At 41.0% G+C, this 22300-nt stretch overlaps 2 protein-coding genes across 2 annotated transcripts in view; both read right to left on the reverse strand.

Annotated features, from left to right (window-relative positions):
- Positions 1-4: 4 nt before the first annotated feature.
- LOC118644068 (cAMP-regulated phosphoprotein 21-like) lies at positions 5-5871 on the reverse strand (the record flags this gene model as incomplete). The annotated part of the gene is made up of 9 exons (XM_036294383.1): positions 5742-5871; positions 4236-4525; positions 3517-3796; positions 3015-3440; positions 2002-2605; positions 1680-1855; positions 529-1553; positions 158-343; positions 5-82 (listed from the first exon to the last, which is right to left on the reverse strand). Coding segments are annotated over exons 1-9 (3081 nt in total), but the record flags the coding sequence as incomplete, so codon positions are not given.
- The window catches only part of LOC118648125, a 27288-nt gene continuing 10797 nt past the window's right edge, over positions 5810-22300 (reverse strand). The window contains exon 3 of the mRNA XM_036294384.1: positions 5810-5933. Within this exon, the coding sequence (XP_036150277.1) occupies positions 5836-5933 (98 nt within the window). The 3' untranslated portion in view covers positions 5810-5835. The remainder of the gene's footprint in view (positions 5934-22300) is intronic.

Consider the following 22300-nt stretch of genomic DNA (forward strand, 5'->3'; position numbering starts at 1 on the left):
GCAGCTGCTGCCTGTCTCCCGGATTCTGACCGACAGAGATCGCCGTTCCTGGTGGAGGCACGAAGTACATAGTCTGCTGAGACTAAAAAAAATTAGCATTCAAAAACGTATAAACAATAATCGAGGAGTAAATCGCATGATATTTTTTCTTTAGTACCGGTATTTGATTCGGCGGTGGTTGCCAATAATTCGGTTGAATCGACTGCACATTTTGCACGGTCTGGTTCGCAGAGGGCGGCGGTGGTGGATACGCGGAATGTGAAGGTGTGGAGTGGCTGTCCCCGCTACCACGTTGATCGTAAATGTTCATCCCTAAGAAATATCCGGACAACTCGGCCATATCCTGAAGATTGATTATATTATTGATTGATTTTTGTGAGAAGCAATTGTATATATGTATGAGAAACTTCTTACAAGTTTATTTATATGATCGTGATTATTTGCGCAGATCTGTCAAATTTATCAGTTAGAGGCAGATGTGTGTTTAAATGATTACTCTTAAATTTGAGATTATATGAAATTACTGACCCCTGACTGTGGTATTGGTCCTTGATGCATAGGTACCGCGTAATTGGTGTAAACCTGATTCTGGTTAAAGACGTCCCCCTGACCGCCATTTTGCACGGCTTGACCCTGAGTCGGATGAGGCGCCATCATCACAGTTGGTTGCCCCATAGGGGGCGGATAGACACCCTGATTATATGGTTCTGAGGTAGGTACGTAGGTCGCGTACGATTGTTGAGCTGTTTGGTTAGTATGACTAAACATCGGTAACGTCGTTGACGATTTGACTAGACTTTGCTGTTGTGGCTGCGTTTGTGTTGGTGGTGGCGGCTGCTGTTGTTGCGCCTGTTGTTGTTGCTGTTGTTGTTGTTGTTGTTGATGATGATGGTGGTGGTGGTGGTGCTGCTGTTGCGGAATGGATGGGTTTTGCGGAGTAGAAGTAGAAAGAGGTAGCGATGGTGGCGGCGGAGTGAACGGCAGACTCGGCGACGTCGCTGTGTTTGTTACTTGAGCCCCTTGAGAAGTCGTAACATTGATCCTCGACTGTGGGGACTTCTGCTTTCTGCTATCGTTCTTGAGATTGCCATTTGTCGTCTTGGACGGTTCAGAGGGCAATTCCGTATGCTGCTGCTGTTGCTGCTGCTGTTGCTGCGGCTGCTGTTGTTGTTGCTGCTGTTGCTGCTTGTTAGTGGATAAGGCCGCGCTAGTTTCATTCTCCGTGGTAAAGAACTTTGGCGGATTATCTGGATCGTAATGATAAATCGAGCCGTCCGGGTTCGTATACGGCTGATTGGTCTGCGGGTTTATTATTATGCTGCCGGCTGGCACACTGGACAAATTAGTAACTGCCCATATAACTGTTTGGCCGCCTGACTCTGGTGAGACTAAATCCTGACTAGATACTTGAGTATGGCTACACGTCATGCCAGCGGGTACGGGGGAAGGTGATGGAGACGGTGATATCGTTGCATCACTGCGCTGGCTCTGCGATTTGTAGCCGCTGCTCGAGTGGCTTGGACTTAAGCGTGAACACATACTCGCCCCCGAATCTGATAACAATTTCATGCTAATAGAAGAAAGCGCGCGAAGCAAATAATAATACAATAAAATATAACAATGTTGCATTAAAATAATCTTTGTCAATATTTTTTAAGTAAACCCGTGTACATAATTACCTTGCTTCATGAGGCGAGCTCCCGCGCTATGTGTGGACGTGACACTATCCCCTCTCGACAGCATGCCTTTAGTATATCCACCGAAACTGAATGACTTAGAAACGGATGGGCGCAACACCGCGCCGCGGAACGAATCTCTTCCGTCAAAGGACTCGCCCTTCAGAAGTCGATTTGATCTGAATATAAACAGAAATAAACGTATACATAAACAAATATACAGACTGCATTCTAAAGCAATGATCGTATAGAAAAAATGCATTTAATGAATATTTTGTAACTATTATTGTACGTCGTAATCGTTAAAAGCTCAGATGCAATTTACCTGACTAGGTGATCCAAATGTAGCAAGCGAGGCGTTCTTGCCGAGGCATCCGAGCTCTCTGTCGAGGACCACGGCCAGGAAGTCATTTCACTACTTTCACCACTGTTATCCTTAAATATCCTTCGTCTGGCGCGTTCGTACTCTTCCTCCCTCTCCTCAAAACTTTTGCTGCGCCGACAGCAATCGTTCGACATTCTGTCAGGCGACTTGAAGTTAAAACTATCCTCGAACGAGTTCGAATCCCGTTTCAAGATGCTTCTCCGCGGTTCTTCTGACAAGATCAGATCGTCCCTGATGTGTTCCTTGAAGCGAATGTCCGGTATTCGCATGTTTTTCGTCCGCGTGACGATGACGCACAGACCAGATTGATCCACGTTGTGCTCCATCCCGAAGTAAGCTGCTACTCGATGCACTAGCATCCTGTTGTACGACGACATGTTTGGGAACTTATGGGAGACCTTCTGTCGGTCCTTCGCGAACTCGATTAAATCCTTCTCGATCCTCAGCAATACTGAGCGATCTTTTTGATTGCGGTTTATAGTCTCCGCAATAAACTGCTCGAGATCTATTCCGCTGCTGTCCGTATACAGCTCCGTGCTACTATCTGTAAATAAGTATAAAATTCGATATATATAATAAATACATATAATAAAATTGTATCATAAGAATCAAAAACAAAATATCACGTATGACTGTTTTGGGTTTGGGTGATAGAATTGCCTGCCAAGCAAAAGATGTGGATTTGATTTCTGATTCAATTTCCCGAATTTTATTTATTAAATAAAATTGTTTCACTGTTATTGTGTCACGGATTACAAGTAAAAATATAAATAAGCCCAAGATAATTTCATATAAAGAGAAGTGAAGAAAGAAGAGATTATATTCAAGAAAAATTTAAAAAGAACTTGAAAAGAAAATTAAAGTCAGTTACAAAATTTGAAGAATGGAGAGCTTTTTGGTGATCAGAAATAAATTAAGAAAAAAAAAGAAAGCTCATTATTCAAGCAACATACCACGCGAGAGGCATGGCGACGCGCTGTCGTAGCTGCAGTAACCCTGGGACGAATTCTGATGTCTTAGCTTGTGCCTAGATCCGGGTCTGCTCACCGAGAGCGAGTTACCGCATTGTGCCGAACATTGATTGTTATAAATATTTAACGTGTTCGGCCTTCGTTGTTCGGATTTGTGCTGGTTATTTTGGCCGCACGGAGCAAGATTAGTGCTTTTCGGTGAGTGCTGCAACGGTTGACCGGATCTAGTGGGTGATATCGGAGTCTGCAGTAGACCCGGTCGTTCGTTCTGATTGTTCTTCACACAGTTATTGCATTTTTGAATGATATTCGCATTAGCGCATTTGGAACGATGGTTCTCCAATTTATTGCCATTGGTCGGAGAAGTGATACTCTTTGGTGAGTGTACCTGAGAGGGACTAGATTGACCTGCACAATAGAGTTTCAATATTAAAATTTTTTGAAGTTTTAGAGTGCAAGGAGAAAGAAAGGGAATTGCACTTACCATTTCGCGAAGGTGTTCGACAGGTCGGCGAGGTCGCCGTGTTGCGCATCTGTTTGGGGGATTGAGCAGAGCAAAGATTGCTGTTGAACATGGACTCGTTGTTGTTGAGCTTGGTGCCGGTAGAGTTGGGCGAGAGACTACACACGATCTTCTTTTCACCGTCCGCTGATTGCGGACTGTGCGGCGACGGTGAACCGTTGCCGCCGTGCGGTTCCCGCGGCGGAGACGTCGATTCTCTCATGGCATGGCTTCTAAGTAACAGCTTCAATTTCGGATTCGTCTGCAACGTTAAGACGTCTTTACGTAAGTTCAGCGGTTCGCTGCGATTTCGATTCGTACACAAAAAAAAAGAACATTTATATAGTATTAAACAGATATAACTAAGAATATAATTTTTTGAAACAATAATTGTTAAGTAGAATAGAATTAGTTTTAATTTAACACTAATGTTTTTCTGTGTGCGCGCGTATATATGTGTGTGTGTGTGTAAAACATTTTCGATTTGCGTTTACTATTCAATATTCTCATCACAGTTTTGAAAAATGTAAGTAAAAAAGAAATAAATGTTTCTTTCAATATATTCTTTAACATTGATATATTTTCGGAATCTATCGCTAGCTTGATAACTTCTAGCTTCTGCGAAATGTACCTCAAAGCTTCTAATTAGAAAGAGCAAGGAAATAGAACAATGATTTAGCAGCGATTAATAAAGCACATACCCGATTGCGAAAGTTTTTGCTTTCAGTGTCCGATTTGACGGGCGGCGGGCAGGAGGGCGCGGGACGGTGGAGAGAGTTCGGTACGGAGGTGGTGCCGACGTTGGGGTTGGCATTCCCGTCTATCATATCCGACTCCGAGGCGTCCTGGAGAGATGCACCACCACCGGAGCCACTTACGGCGAGGCCTTGCCTGGAGGACGGCAGTGAGGGCATTCCTCCTCGCACCACCACCGTGGGACTCTCAGGTCGGTCCTGCGACCTGCTTCCTTTATACACCACTATGCTCGGTACTGGAATCACCAAGGGCACGTAAGCCTCAATTACAAAACTATCCTATGCAAGACGTCCCAGTTGTTTCCTCGAGACCGATTTAGATACAAATTTTCTCCAAACAAAAATGACGAGTTTGTAATTTTGACTGCCAGTTTGTAACTTTTTTATCTTTTTCCTTTTTAATAATACACTTTCCCTAGAAGAGAGACACTGGATATGATGGTTATAGTTATACTTTTTCTTCAAAGGTTGGCACATTTCTTAAATTTTAAAAATCGAATACTTTGCCTGGCAGATTCAAATATGTTAGGATATTCCTTTTCTTTAGCAAGACAGAGTGTCGTTCTCCAACAAAACGAATAGAGCATCATTCATAGAGACTTCCAAAGTCACATATATATTTGCGATTAAGATTTAAATTTAAACTCTATTAAAAATACACGAAATTAATTAAATAACTATTATTGACAATGTCCTGTCTTTTTTTTCTTCAATCATGCATTATAAAAGTGATGATTGATTATTTTTGCCGAGAAAAAATTGATTTTAAATCGATCGAAGAATTTGCAGTGAAAAAAACATCTAATTATTTCGATGAACCAATATTTTTATTTATTAATTCTGCGTATTTTGTAATTCTTTAATAATTCTCTGCATTAATATAATAACAGTAAAACTAGATTGATATGTGAATAACATGAATAAGAGAAAAATGAGTCTTTTTCGGTCTATTAATTAAAAAATTTAATTCGTAATGTTATTCTAGTTTAGAACTTTTCAGACAACTGAACGGTATGTAGAGTTTACAGAACTAAAACATGTATGTAGGATCCTTCCAGAAAATATCATAAGGCACTATTAAAATCCCCTCTGACCGAAAAAGATTCGTTTCTTATGATATTTTTAAAAGTGCAGACTAAGCAATTTGTAATCATTGTTCTGGCGCATTTAATCAAACGATAGTCGGCGATAATTTTATAGATTGATAAAATTTATCAATCTACGACATTAATAAACAATACAAATTCAACGACGCAACAATAAAGTTTCTTTCATTTCCGACGTGCTTACGTGATCTGATCGTTTCGTTTCTATTTCTCTGTATATATGTGTGTTCCTGTATGCGTGTACATATATGTATACGTGTGGTGACAAAATCGGCGCAAAAATGAAGCGAGATGAAATTTAAGATTCTGCGAGAACATCGTGGACACATGAGAAAGAGAAACTTACTCTCCAGGCGGGCCATGTGTTAAATGCGTCATGGGGTTACAGTGCAGTACACCCTGCAACTGGTGGGGGTTCAACACACACACGCGGGTGCGACTTAGCAGTTAGTACGTGAATCTTTCGGGTGGCGTGCAGCACGACGGGCTGATACTAGGTGCCAGATCACTGCACGTCCACCTTCCAACATCGTATACTCTGTAAGCAGACACAACAACGCTCGTGACGCTCTTGTTGCCGAAGAACGTGAGACACAGACGTTCGTTTGAATTTACTTTACTTCTGTCCCACCACAAGACACAAATAAAAAGTAACGAGCATACGCGAGAAACGTACTCGTACTACTTCACGCGCGAGCTTAATCGGTTCTTTTAATCACTCTTACTTGACTCGTGGAATTTAATAGGGATATCTACTCAACCTTGAAAAACGATTTTCTGGAATTCTCTGGTCCTTCACATATTTTCATTCTTTCAGGCGAGATTATAGTATCTTCAGACGTGAGATGAAAGTGTATTTTTATTCGGACCGCTTAGTTCTTCCGTTTCCTTTCTGTTGATCAAGGAAAAAGATTATTTGAAGTACCAGATCTGACATAATATCGAAAAAAATAAGAACCTTCCATAAAATTTATATCAAAATTTGTATCAGGCATTCTATATCACATAAAATTCTTAAAAAGTGTAATAAAAAAGTAAGAGTATATAAAAAAAGATTGTAAACAAAGGAAAAGATCAACACCACTTTGTTATACGCGGAATAAAAACAAAGTGTTTTAGAAGAAACGTTTTTGATAAAAAAGATTCCCTGAGAATTTCAGATTTTTTTAAGGTGGTAAATACCCTATAATATACCATGCGCAGATGCGACACCGTATATTTTTACAATTTATCGTACAATCTGCCGTAAATAGTCTGTTATGTGTTAAATGATTTTGCCACCGGTGCAGAGCAATTGTGTTGCCCGCTGGGAAAAAAAAATAAATAAATGGAAAAACTTTGTAATTATTACGTAAGATCCCGCCGACAGAATCGTTTGTTGTTAGAAGAGACGCTACAATGCCATCGTATCTTTATGTAAAGAGCTTCCGATAATTATTGCGTAGCAAAGATAAATGTTGAGCTATGAATCACGAGCTTCTATAGGTCAGCGTTACACCATGAGTCACTTATTCGCGCGACGTTATTGGATTATTAAATGATGTAGCCGCTTTCACGATAGACCGCATGATGTGACAATACGCATGGCAAATTGGAAAGTGTTCATCGATGCGTTATTACGCATCATCATGCGTAACGGGGAGTTATTACGAGAGCGGCATTACCGGTACTAAACATCACGTTTAATTGCATTAAGCTAAATCGTCGTCGACGTAAGCGTAAATGAACAAATTTCACGTCGGGCATAATTAACTCTCATTAATGCGTCACATTTTCCCGCGCCGCGAGAATTTAATTGCCCGGTCGTGCGGGAAGACTCGGATTGACTCGGATTGCCAATACAATGTGCACCGTGTGTAAATAACGTGATAAACATCTCGCATATGAAGACAAAGTGAGCGTGTGGCACGAAGTGAAGGCAGACGTCGGCGTGTGCGCAGTTGTCAAGTATCGCGGGATATTATTTATCGTCCACTTAATAACTTAATTCCCGCGAACGCTAGTTACAGATTTTAATCTCTGTCCTTCTTTGCGCAGTCGTGCGCAAAAGACTGACGAAATCTCTGTTAGCTACAATCGACCTCCGTGAATTGACCTCACTTATTCAAAATTTGAAAAAAGATAAGCAGAGTTTTGATTCTTCCCCCCTTCTCTTACAAAGAGTTGCAAAGAATTCTCAATCAATTCTTTAACAAAAACACCGCCGATTAAAGTGGCAAAAGCATCATGCGAAGAAGTTGAAGGGGACCAACTTCGAGACTCCGCGAAATCAAAGAGCTATAACTTTCTTGTTTTCGATTTTAGCGCTTCGATTGTTGAGGATAATCGCTACAACCCTTTGGGAAGGAAGAAAAAGAAGTTGTTGATTTGACTAGACATTTCAACTCGATAAAATTTCTTTACTTCAAGTATTTATGTATTCAAATTAAATGTATAAATATTGGAACTGCAAAAATTTAATCGAGTTGAAAAATTCAGTCACAACCTTCCTCTCCGGTGCACCGGGAACTTTCAAGAGAACTGTCGGATCTCCGGGGTCTCGGAATTACGGAATCGAGCCGACGGAAATTATATTCTCTCGCAGCAACTTAATCGAAATGCCGACTGCAAACGAAAAGGCGGAAAGCGATTCTTCTCGCGTACAAGCATGCCAGCGGGCGAGGACAGGAAGATCTATAATTCTCCTCCTCTCGCCGGTCCAACGAACCTCCAGTTAAATTCGGCGGTCACCATAGCGGCTAATTGCGAAAGCGCGCGTATCATCGCGTTAAATTTAAACCGGAAATGCGACTGCGGCGTTCCGCGGCGTGCTCGTGCCACTCTTCCTCCACGCTTCTGCCGCATTCCTCCTCGCGACGCGGAGGATAAATTTATCCTCCATTCTCGGCGACGACGACGCGCCAATCACACGTTGTCCTCGATCGCCGTCGATCAGCTCGCATTTTTCTGCTTTCCTCGGCCTTTCGTCCTGCTTCTCTTTTTCTCTCTGTCTATTTTTATTTCCTCCACGTCTTTATAATCGACGAAAGAACGTTCCGTGCACAACTCAATGACTATCGATCGTTATGCGCATCATCGTTCATTCGTTCCTACTTCCTCCTGCCGGTCGTTTTCGTTCAGCCGAACTCTCTTACTGTTTCCTGCTACTCGTAATTCTCCTCTTCCTTTCTGATAACGATTTTATCTCGCGCGCCCACAGTGATTTGGTGCTGTCGACCGCCGATAAACGCCTCGTAAAAACGAGCAATTTATTCGATCCACAGAAGATAGATCCTAATCCTCTTCCTTTCTCGTCTCGATTGTCCGCAAATATACCTTCCCGGGGGAATCGCGTTCGCTCTCGTCGCGAAATCCCGGTCGTCGGAACTGCACCGCGAGCGGGAAATATGACGATCACCGGGTAAAACTCGTCGGAGAGACGTGCATCGATGATGATGATGATAATGATGATAATGTCTCCGTTATCGTCTCGGGATTACGGCCGAGCATTCAGCTTTTCGTTGCCGTCTCCGTGATCGATAAAACGTGTCTTCGAGGTTCGAGCGACGGATTTATTATGGGCGCGAGATCAATTAACTGGAAACCCACGTCGAGATCGGATCGAGCTCCTCCTCTCGGAATAACTTGAACGGATTATCACGATATTTCTTTAATCCCCTTTATCGTCGATCGCGAAAGTTTACGTTGGCAGAAAGCTCCGGACATCTATCGTCTACCGTGACGCGCTTCGGCGGGAGCGCATCTTCGAAGGGCCGAGATCGCGATCGCCTCTCCCCCCCCCCCCGGTAGAGAAAGACCGAGACGAACGAGCGGAAATGCGGGTTTACTACCGCGAGCGACCTTCCGGCCGCGATTTCTCGCCGTCCGCGGACCGGAGGAGGGCACGCTTTGGCAAGACTCCGCGGCGTCTCAAAAATAGCAGAACGCTTCTCTCTCTTCCTCTTTCTCGGTCCTTGCGGGATCCGGTGCCGTCGCACCACGTTTCTCTTCCGTGTACCGTGCGCGCGCGTTACACGGAGAAATCACAGGAAACAGACGGGAAAACTCGCGGGCGCTGGAGCGAGCGAGCGGGAGATGCGAGAGGAGAGCTTGGACCAGCCAGCCGCAAGCTCTGCCGAGCGTAACGTCGCGTCGCGTCGCCACGGCACCGCTTTGCGCGAGAGACTGAGAGAGAGGCGCGCGCGCGGCGCGCGACTCACCCGGGTCGAGGGAGGGCGGCGAGGGGGTGGCTGGCACTTCGGAGGGAACGAGAGTTTCACGAAGCCAATGCGAGGGAGAAAGAGAGTAAGAGAGGGAGAGAGGGAGTTCTCGCTTTCTCTCTCTCGACGGAGGCAAATCCCGAAGAGAGCGACGGGGATGGAGGATCTCAACAAGCGAGAGGGTGCAGACAGAGACGTCGGCATCGCCGAGGGCCATCACAAAGAGAAAGAGAAGGATAGAGGGAGAGATGCAGAGACACGAGAGCGATCGGAATGATTGGAAGGAGATGGCGAAGCGTGGAGAACGGAGACAGGTGATAACGGCGAGAGAGGTAAGAAGAAAGGGATGAAGCGGGGAGGGGGAGAGAGATGTATATTGGCCGAGTGCACGCGTGCGCGTATGTACCCGTGTGTACCCGATGTGTGTACAACATATGAACCCACTCTCTCTTTCTCTCTCTCTCTCTCTCGCTCTCTCTCTCTCTTAGAATTTTCCCTGAAAATTTCGGCCAAATGTAAGTGTATCTGTTCTGCGGACAATATTACCATTTTATTACAACGAAATTGTCTGCTCATTTGCCGCAAAGTGGCGAGAAGGAACGAGAAATTTCGTCCCTCTCGTCAAGGACGACACACACGCGCGAAACAAAGCGCGGAGCTTCCTGCCCGCCGACGATTATTGATCGGGCGATCGTCGTTTCGGCACGCTAGAATTTTTGGGAAAAATCGACGGCGAAGAATCACGAGTCGGGGGATTTATCGGCGCGCAGTAACCCATTTATTACTCGAGGGACGAGCGGCTAAAAATCTCCCGTTTCAACGCTAAATGTTAAGGGTATAGCGCCCGCGGGGGCAATGTAGTTTACAACGCGAAGGTCTGCGTTCGCCTCGTGTAAATAGACTGACTAGCCTTGTGTCACATCCCGCGCGTTATTCGCTGGCTGTCGATAGATGCTTCGCTTTGCTTGAGAGACGGACGTCATCGTTGCCTCGCTTCTTTTTTCCTCTCTCTCGCTCTTTCCGTTACAGTCGCAACAGGCGAGAGATTTAAATAGTTTCTGTATTTCGCTCGCAACGCGAAACGAGCGTCATCCCGCCCGCGCGCAAATTTCGCACTTAACTAAGAATAAGGAAGGGTGAGGGGGGGGGGGGCAAAAAAAAGAAGAGATAAACCAGAGCGCAAAGCTGTTTTTTCGAAGTTTCTTGGTTCTCGAATTTTATTAGTCGAGAAAGGATCGGTCTTTACGGCAGGGAGGGGGGTTGGGGGTGACTCGGAGCGATCGCTCCAGTCGCGAGAACGGCGAAAGCGGGGTGAGAAAACCTTCTTGCCCCACATTCGTGAGTTGGCTGCTCCCGTGAACCAGTGCACAGTCGGCACGCGTGAGCGTGTGCGCGCGCACGTGCAACCGAGAGTGCGAATGGTGTCTATGACCCATATAACACGCCCAAGCGTAACTAGGTCGTGCACCCCTGTGTTCCCTGGAATAATACTGGGTGTTCCGCACGAAAAAATGGGTCCAGGGTGTATCGATTCGCTGGCGTCGTATGCATACAATTCCGTCTAATAAAAAAAAAAGAACTTCGAGTAATAACGAAAAAGAGAAGTCGCAACTCCGTACAAATTTAGCGGCGGATCGTTGCTCTATTATAAATTAATCGAGTCCGAATAAAGAAGATATTAATGTCGATAGATAAAATTACTTTCGGGCGAGTCGGGATAAAACGACATATCCCGGAAGGAAGGATTGAAAACGAGCGTGGCTCAAATTGCCACGTATCGACCGTCATCGATGACATAGGAGACATATCGAATCGGATATAAAGGATATATTGTCTCGCGAAGTTGATTCTATCCGAGATACGCGAAGCGTGGGAGGCGCTTAGTTTACCGATGACAACATCCAGGTTTCTCTGTACAAATATTTTCCCCGCAGCCCTAAAAACTCCCTTCTCCCTCTCTCGCCGCGATAGAAATCGATCGCAGGCAAGAGCGAGACCAAGCGTTTGTACAGGAGGGGGGGGGGGACGAAGAGAGAAATGAATGCGATTTACTCATTCGTCGCGGAAAGTGATGTGATTAATTAAACATTGGCTAATTCTGTCACAATTTATTGACCGACAACGCCGAGATATTTACGAAAACAGTAATTCTTAAAAATATACATTTCTCCGCTAAAATTAGTGTAATCTTAATCACAAAGCAACAAAAAGCTAGGCAGTTATATCAATTTGTACGGAATGTCCTAGATCTACCTTATTTTATTTGCAAATTGTTTAAACGGTGTGGAGGCAGGTCTTTCCTTTAAAGAAAATTTCATTTATCAAATTGCTCGAAAACTTAGGGAGATTTTACACACTTAAAATTGTTCTACCTATTACACCTTTCAAGCTTAATCGTCATTCTAAATTATTTCATTAAAATATATAAAACCAACTTTCGGAATTAACGAAGAACAAAACTTTATCCGTTCGCACATCTAAATTCAATTTATGAAAATACCTTCATTTTTTAATCAACTTTATGAACTTTTAATAATATTTCGTGTTAAATAAAAGTCAAGTTCAAGTTCAATAAATCTACACTTACAATAATTAGAATATACATAAATTAAAGGAAAATTAAGAGAATTATCTTATCACACTATTCCACCGCTTAACTAATTTGTTTCTTAGAATTACACATTATCTCAATAAAAATAGAAAACAAACTTTTTTTACTTTTAATCACTTTTCCGTTATACGGTTTACAACAAGATGCTGCCTAACAAGATGTCTGCTTTCCTATTTTCTTTGTTTTAAAAGTTTAGTTAAGTCTGAAGTGAAGAATGTCCCAATGGTGATGCAAAGAAGATTACTTAAAGAGAAGAGATGCTTTATTGGATTTATTAAAGCAAATACTGTGACTCGCTCGGTCGTAGAAACGAAACATATCGACGACATCACCCCGACTCGAAACGTCTCCACATGGCGGTGAATTCGTCGGCACCTAATTCCGAGGTCTAACCCAATTTCCGTGGGATGACCTAGGGTGCAGATACAGGAAAGCAGGCAGAACCGTACTGTATACAGGTATGGCAGGATATTCCGCAGGAGGAGGCGTGGGATGTAACCGTGGGATGAGAGAGAGAGAGAGAGAGAGAGAGAGAGAGAGAGAGAGAGAGAGAGAGAAAGAGAGAGAAAGCGAGAGGCTTTAGAGGCCGTCCCGTCAGGAGAGGGAAGGCGTAGGCGGGGGTGCCTCGTTCAGTTTTAGCGATACCACTGCCAGTCCGATGCACCCCCTTGTCGCCATGGAAACGACCTACTCTCCCTGGACGGACGCGCATCGGGCACCCTCGCGCGCAAGAGTTAAACATTCGAATAAGGATATCCGCTCGAATGCCCTTTGAACTCCTCCTCTACCCTTCCGCCATCCCCGATCTCCCACGGCAGCTGACTTCGACCGTTATCTGGACCAACCACGTATTTAACGCCGACGGCCACCTGTAGATAAATACTTGATACTCTGCTCGACTAACCGCGTAGCGAAACCTAGCCAATGTACAATGTGGTTGAAATGTTGCTACGCAAGCGATTCCTCAGTCTTAACGCCCTTATAGGTCTTCTTTGCGAAATTCTCGGATTTTAGGCGAATGGCGAGCGCGTCAACCTAGGAAACGTAGATATCTCGAGAGCAACGACACGATGCGCCGTGCGCACCCGTTTAAAATTGGTACGAACGTTTGTTTTGCAATGATCATTCGACGCGACAACAGCTGTGTCCCAGTCATGTATTGTTTGCCCGAAGATTACGGAGTAAACGCGCGTCAAATGTCATCACAAAAGACGAGACGAACGGTCTGTCTTCGTTCCAATTTGCAGATGCGCGCGCGTTTCGGTTTTAGGGTGAGAAAGAGAGAGGGCTGAATGAAACGTCACAAACTCCAACGAGATCGCGACGACTGACATAATATACCAGCTTGATACACGGTTATCCAATTAGAACGCCACGCACTGCCAAGCAAGTCCGTGGCACATTCCCCCCAAAATATATAGCTGAGGGTTAGAAAATCCGGAACATCTCCAAGTCGTTTCACTTAAGAAAGACCGCATGGCGAGGCCGACGAAAAGATCATTTACACGCCGAATATTCGGCAATACTCTCCGTAAAGTAAACAATCAAAATAAAATTGCGGTCTAATCATTTCTATTCAGGTCACCCGCTGTAGCGGTTGACCCGGGTACCGACCTGGGTTGCTGAACTCCATGACCCATATATCAGCAAATAGGTCAGAGAATAAACGACGAAGATGTACGGGGTTCATCCCCTGCAACCCGGGCTGCCTTTTGTAGGGGTCCACTTCCGGTTTTATGGAGAGCTTCATGTTCCGACGCGATCATAAATAACCGAGAGAAATCCTCATGATTCTCGGGCTTCCATCAATTCATCTAGGCTCTGTCAAGTTTAATTCCGCCGGAAATTAAACCAGTCGCGGAATAAAATATAAATGAAAGTTCGGCGGACAAGTCACCAGAGGATGAGGAAGCTATCTGTCAAAATTTTACACGAGTTTTACGAGAAATCCCCTTGGGTTCTGGAGCAATATCCAGCAAATAACGCGTCGTACTTTTTGATGTGTAAAACGACTAAAATTACTCGCTTGACTGCGTCGTTCCTATAACAAATGTGAACGACATGTGGAGCATCTACGCGTTGATGTCATCTCTTGTGCGACAATTCTCACAGCAAACAAAAAAAGAAACGGAAGTTTTTCAAATGTAACGCAAGCACATTGCATAATTCTATTAAAAGACCACGAATTCAGAATACTTTAAGAAGACGGTTTACAAGCAAAACAAAATGTTATCCTAGAATTATGTATGTTCTGAGTAAACGATCAATAAATACGCATCATATCATTACTCGCATAGAACACACACCCACACACACACGTATATATATCTTTCTTTTTCCTTTTCTCCGTAATTGTACTTATGTTGTATTGAGTCTCTTTTATGATGTTATGTAATATATGAAATTACTGTTTATTTTTATGAAATATAAAAATACCATATATTTTGGATCTACCTTGAGATTTATTTTCGAAATTCAGATCAACGAAATTTTTTTGCTCACCACCGAATAGTCCTTTCGCTAACAAAACCTTCTCTCGGAAGATAATATTATTGTTTCTATTTGACTGATTGTGAACTGTGCACTAGTTTAAACTCGTATAAAAGAAGTCCCTCGAAGTCTTTGAATGATCTCCATTACTTACTCTGTGAAAGAGCTTAAACAATAACAAAGATACTTAATAATCGAGAAAACGGTAGAACATAATATTGTTGTTACAAATTCCAAAGTTTTATCTCAATTTTACTAATCAACGTCAGATTGGAACATTAGCAAATGTCTAAACTATCGTGGAAATAGGATATTATAAGCATCACGAAAAAAGTTTATTTATTGTGCACGCGAAGAAAAACTTCTCTTGCGGAGAAGAAGTAAAAGAAGAAGAATCCCGATCTTTCTCGCCTGCTTGAAGTTCGGGGAAACCCGGCGTTAGACGAACCCGAACCTCTAACTAGTTCTTCGGTGTATTCAGGAGCGTAAGATCAGCGAGCGGAAGGCTCACTCGCTCGCCTTCCGCGCCGGTCGACCGCCTGGTCGGTCGGTCGGCCGCTATTTATAATGAAAATATTTTCGCAACCGTCCCTCTACCACCCCCTCCTCTCCCCCGCCGATCCGACACCGACCGCTGCCCACACATATTCATCGACGGATACACGTCTCGGCGCGCTTTTAGCGCGCCTACGAGCGTCGATCTCTCGTGACGTGACGTCTTTTTCTCTCCCCTTCGCTCTCGTCGTCCTCCCGCGCGCACGGCAACCCTTCTCGCTTACAGCGTGCGCTATATCGCGTCAAACGACATTAAAATAAAATTATGCTCGAGTACTCCGGGAGAGAATCTCGGACGGATTAAACCTCATCCTTTCCGCGAATCCTTTTGTTATTCTTACGTTTATCCGATTAAGATCCTTGTAATCGTGTCGATATGATAATAGCGTCTCGCGAAAATTATCGGTTTATCGTAAAAATAAGCGAGGAGAAAAGGATACGCGAATGCACCTTCATCGATAAGCACACAACCGTCTCTCTGACGTCTTTACTCTCCCCCTTCCCTCCCCCTTCCCCGTTCCGCGTCCATTCGCGGGGTGATAATTAATCGGTGGCGTTATTAACGCGATCCATTTTTCCATCGCACCCGGCGGCGTTGTTTCTCGCGGATTTCCCGGACACGAGAAAACCTCTTTTCGCCGGTTTCCTCCCGATTGCCAAATTACATTCGCAGGGTCTCATTAAAATGAATACTTTGACCATCGGAAGTCGACGGCATTGTATTTTTATCACGCGAGCGTTTCGCTTATACATATAAACAAAACTCCGATTTGATTCCGCTGAATTTCATTTGTAACCGCCGGGAAAAAACAAAGTGATCGAGGACGCGATGAAGCGTCGCTCGGCGTGAAACGCGTCACTTCGCGGACGACCGCTCGGGAAGAATGCGCCGAAATTGGAAGCAGGCGCGCGAGAAAAATGTGCGGTTTCTGTCGCGCGCGCGAACCGCGGCGCACGTGGATCAATACCGACCGCGTGCCGCTTCTCTCTCTCTCTCTCTCTTTCTCTCTCTCTCTCTCTCTCTCTCTAGCTGACAAGTTGCATTTACTGTCATCCCGCGATCCAACGTTGACAGCCTTGCATTCGAAGTCCATTAAGCTCCAAACGCGCGCGCGGATTTGCGTGAATTCTATAATATGTAGGATCCACTATCGAATTCTAACGCCGATGGGGCGAGAGAGGGTGGGGGGGCATAATAAAATTTTTCGCTATCGTATATCGGACTTCGAATAGTTTGAACACAGTGAATCTTATGCATAAGAATTTGATCCACAAGCGTCCGCATTAATCGGCCTGCATCATTTTACTTAAATTTTTTTAATGGATCCAGTAAAACTAAATTTTTTTATTTAAAGGGTAGGGGGGTTAAATCCACCAGTGGTGCAATCAAATCCTTCCGAACTTAAATTGTAAGAATTTAATATTTCTCTGTAAAACATTGTATGATATGATTTCGTTAAAGTAATGTGTTTTTGGTTAGGGAGGCAATTCAGTTGCTTTTGAGTGGATCAATAAAGAGTTGCTTCTTCGTACAAGTCTCGTAATAAATAATTAATATTTGGAAAAAAAGTCAAATTTTACTTATTCCAATCCGGATAGTTTCGATCGGAACAAGAAAGGACACAAGAAAATTATTTGATGTACCTTGTATAATTTGAGACTGAGTAAACAATTAAAAAAATAGCGGCTAAATTGTGAAGGCTAAACAAGCGGGATTAAACACTCTATGAAACTTGTTTGCAACTCTCAGGAGAATGTAATGAAAATACACGAACCGATCCCTTCCATGGAATTATCGTGTCACTCAATAATTTATTGGCGGAGATTAAGCGGTGTTTAAAGAGCGGCGGGAATTAAAACTGACGGTTGACACGCGAGATGTTCCGCGGAGCGGAAAATAATCGATAAATTGGGATGTCTCCAGAAGACTTGTAAAGAAGCTTCTTGAAAAAGAAAATTCAATTTAACAGACGCACCCGAGAAAAAAACAGACACAATAACATACTGACGCTATACACAGAATATTTCCCAATAACAATACATTATCGCTACAGAATATTTTCCAGTAGCAATTTTCGTTTTATTTTTATAAAATACAATTGTTGTTATATCTCTTCGCAGTTAGATTATCACCAAGTTTCCACAAAGACATAATGGACTGCCTATCTTTTTACCGTCACAAACCGCTCGAGGGAGATTGAATAACGTTGGCTTATATCTCGAGAAGAATAATCGCTCTTGGCACACGTTCAGATCTACGTCAAGATGATCTCTGACGCCAGCATCAATGAAAGAAGAGGAGAATCTCCAACGGTCGAGAAGTTATATCTCTCTGTAGGCTTGACCAAAAATACCAGATGTGAATTAACGTCAACGTGACTTTCGCAACTTCTTGGCAGCGCAACTAAAACAACCCTCGCCATAATCGGTATAATTTTGACCTGAAGACATTGATCGTATAATCGCCGAGATTTTTTCGATATTTGCACAAAAAAACTTTGGTAATTGTATAATAACATGTCATAAAAACACGTGAGCGCGTATGTGTGTGGTGGGTATACACGTGTCTTTTTTTTAATTAAAGATTATTAACATTAAAAAAGATACAATTTTTAAGACTTCTCGTTACTTTTTTTAAAATATGTTAATGCTTGCTGAAATATTTATTAACATATAAATAATATATAATTTAATTCAAGATTTTATAATCTATTAAAAAATAAAAAATAATTTCCTATTGTTTCATTAAAGAAAAAAAAACACGTTTGTATTTGGGTATCATTAAAGAAAAAAAATCACGTTTGTATTAAACGCATTCTTGAATACTAAGCACAGTTGTTTTTCACACCACCATCGTAATTTTTAATAAGAAAACATGTCGGTGTTCACGGAAGACCATCCGTTGGCCGTACTTATGATAAACGTAAGGAGAATCTAAGTAGCTTGCAAGTTTCTCTAGCCTTTACATTTCTGCAATATTCAAATGTTTTACTTTACACTTGTCTATTGACCGGAATCGAATGCATGTGACAAGACACAAAGAAGAGTCGGACAAGTGCAATAGAAAAGTAAAGTTTATTTTATAATCATAAAAATACAAAATCATTGACAGAATCTTTTCCATAACAGAAAAACAACATTTGTACAGAAAACTAGGTAAAGTTTTGATATTAGTTATAAAATTGCGACAAAAGTGCAAGTACTGTAATGCAAATCTCTTCCGGAACTAAAGAGGAAATTAATCAATGTTGTGAGAAATTCCTTGGGTATAAGATACGCTTACGAAGAATGAAGTGCGGTACGTCGCATTATCCTATATATCATTTTCCTACAATTATCTTGAAGATATGCCGATTGCCTTCTAAAGTATTCATGCGAGAATGCACGCGAGCTGCGGTCGTTGTATCCCAAGAGCAAAGACACCGGAAGTCGAGAAAGCCCATTATTTCACGAGTGCGGAAGAGCTTCCGTGAACTCTGCGAGTGAACGACCCGCTGTATTTTCTCATACGTAAGAAAAGTCCAAAGAAATGTGTAATAAGATAGAAATGTTTCTTGGAGTCAAAGCAAATTAACATGTCATTAATTACACAAATTAAATTATACAAATTAAAAAACTCTTTTTCATTGAAAACAAAATTTGCTTTAAGCAAAGAATAAAATTGCATTAGTTCAACACTAAATTTGCTCGTATTGACTGTAATTTTTCTCTTAATGTCTTTTTGTCAACTTTACCCAAAACAAATTTAATTTAATTTAAACATATTATTTGTCTTAAATAAGTTTTTACAATTCTGTCCCTCTCATTTTTTTCGGTAGACAATATTTCTTATAGACCGACATAGTTCAATCTAGTATTATGTGTCGATAGTGAAATTATACTTAATGCCTTCCGCGTTCTTAGCTTCTTTTATTCATTCAGGAAGTGCATTTTGTTCACTAGAAAGACATCACATAGGTGAGTAATGAAAAGAATATTATCTTAAGAATAAAACATACACAAACCTATTTATTATTGATGTAAATGAACATTTCTAGTTGAAGACAGTTTCATATTCATATCAAGGCATATAAAGTTCAAGAATAAAAATTTACTTGCAACAAAGATTTATTTTTTGGTGTGTATTAATATTGTTGTAATAATTATTATAAAAAAAATATTTTTGATTATAATTATTTTACTATGCAATTATATAATATAAAAAACACATACACACATATATATATTAATCAAATATTACACGTTTTTCTATCAGTGTAGAATCTACCAGCGTTCAAGCTGGTTCCTAAAATGTCAAAACTTTTTGTAACATTATCATGTTTGAACGTTAACACAATTATTTTGAAGGTCTAATATAATTGTATTTTCAGATATCTAACATAATTTATAAATTTCATAAAAAATCACGTTGTTATATTAATAGACTTTTGGAGAGTGGGAATCTCCCAAAGATCATTTTACGTTTACAATATTCGATGGACGCAAAGACTCCCACGTGCGCCACGTCATGACGAAAGCGTTGAATTCATAAAGGTCTATTGACGCGATACGATCACGTGTTTCCCACAATTCCTCATACCTGATCGAAAGTTCGCCTTTCGTAAACATGCACGCGATAATAAATGCAAATGTAAATCCACGTGCACGCGATAGAGTTAGTGCGAAATCACAAATTGATCTCCCCGATATCCCGTAACGAGATATTTCGACAAAAAAAGAGCTTAGGTCTCCGAGAGCTTCGAAAAATGGTGAGTTGCGGTGGACCAATTCTAGAATATGATATGTATATATGAGTAAAATATCGCGTTGCTCTTTTCGCTCTCATTTCCCCAGGCTAGTGGCATTTCACGGATGAAATCCGATGAACTATCGGCCTGCTTTTTCTACCTGCGACTTTGGTCGTCAGTATAATGCAGGAATAATGTAATTTATCTGGCCTGTCGGACGTCTCAGAAATCAATTCAAGCAAGAAGAACGCGATTTGCACATCGCGTTACGGAATCGCAAAGTTATACGTATCGTACCTGCGAATAATTTATGTCAGTTAATCGAAGAGAAACAGGGAAATGCCTGACAATCCAAGAAACTCGAAAGTGAAGAGAGGTCAAGTGCAGATTCGGTAAGACACTAATAATCATTGATTATAGAACATTAAATAATTCAATCAATTTGTATCAAAATATATCCTGGCGTTGTATTTAATAATGACGCGTGTCGAAAGTAATATATCATAGGTTAAGCCGCTCAAAATACTACTTTGCGTTACTTTTGTCACCATCGCGGGCAACCAATAGTTGCAATTCGACCTACCGGTGGTAGATGACTCAATGCTCATATCTAGGAAACACCTACGCGTTTCACGTGCGTACATAGGCTCAAATAATAGTCGAGTCATATCGACATAGCGATAAAAATGCAAGTCACACGATCATATCGAAGTTTATCGGTTACCACGTTGCAGTTTATGTGCACGTAATCGAAAGATGATTATTCGTGAGATCAATGGAAGCAATAAAAATTATATGTATTATGAGTCTAATCAAAGATTTTAGAACTCTTCCATTTTTCTCTTTAAAATTGTTTATACACGAGATGTAAAAAATGGAAATCTATCTTTAACAAATAATTTTTATAAAACTGAAAATAAAATAAACCACAAATATTAATAATTTCAGTGAGTAAATCAAAGTAAAACAATAAAATGCTAATATAAATCGAACGCTGTTATAGGTGCGTTCATTATATTTGAATACAATTATTGCTACAAGCAACATTGATAACTGTCAGATATTTTGATCCTAATATGGATCCTCTTCAGTCCAAGATAAATAAAATGAAGTAACCAACAAAAGTTGAACATTTTTTAAATTTAATTCGTACTGTATTGTTACAATTGCACACAAGTTTCTCTGACAGCATCTTTTACCTCAACATGGATTATGAAATTTGTGCCGATATAATGTTTTCATCACGGATGACGAAAAACCGTATCTATTACAAGTACCATTTAATTTTTATTGGTCATTCCGTTTTACTTATCTCGCATTAAAAAAGATGCGCATTAGGATCGAAATGTCTAATAATTATCAACTTGCTTGTGGCAATAATTATATTCAGTTGTAACGTAATTTTTTTATTATCACAATTATATATTATTATAAATTGTTAACGCAAAATTGTCTATAACACCGTTTGATTCATATTGACATTATTGTTTTACTTTGAAAATAAAAAGGGTCTTATCAGAATAAATATATAAATTGAACTTGTTAGAGATAGTAGAGATTTCCGGCTTTGACAACATAAGATGACCTATTTGCAAGTCTATCGTATCTCTTTTTGCATAAATCGATTTCTTTCGTTCCAAAGGGGTAAAAGTGTTGTAGTAAGAACATCGCAAGTGAATACTTTTCGAATATTTCACATCTTATACAGCAAAAGAAGATATTTCAGATATAAAAGAGAAATATTACGTAAAGTATTCGTTTTGATAATCTCGTCTTGATGTTCTTATATCCAAAGATTCAACTTGCGTAAAGAATATATGCATTATAAACAAGTCATCCAAGTATTACCAAAATCGAAAATCGTTATCAAAGTTATTTAAAGGATCGTTCTATTGTGTCGGCCAAAAATTGAGGTTTTTTTTAGATGTATTTCTAATATATTATATATTAAAATAATTCTTTTTTGTTTTTATTAAAATACGTGTAAATGATATAAAATAATTTAAAGTATTCGTTGTTTCTCAATGTTCTTTTACAACGTTAATATGGTGTCTTAAAAAGCAAGTGTGTCCATTGCAAAATTGATTTCTTGCTTAGACCAAAAATTCAATAAGATTATTAATGTTGCTGTCATCCCTACTATAATTAATAACTTTTGTTAAAAAATAAAAAATAGTGCCGTTTTAAAAGTAAAAAAGATATATCTCTTTTTGTTAAATAAAAAGCAGGAAAAAAATAAATATTTTGACATAATTTTAGTAGGAACGATAGCTATAGATGTGTAGAATAAGCTTCCAAAAATTTAAACCGATCGGTGTATTAA

The sequence above is a fragment of the Monomorium pharaonis genome, unplaced genomic scaffold (genome assembly GCF_013373865.1).
Source record: "Monomorium pharaonis isolate MP-MQ-018 unplaced genomic scaffold, ASM1337386v2 scaffold_197, whole genome shotgun sequence".
Lineage (NCBI taxonomy): Eukaryota > Metazoa > Arthropoda > Insecta > Hymenoptera > Formicidae > Monomorium > Monomorium pharaonis.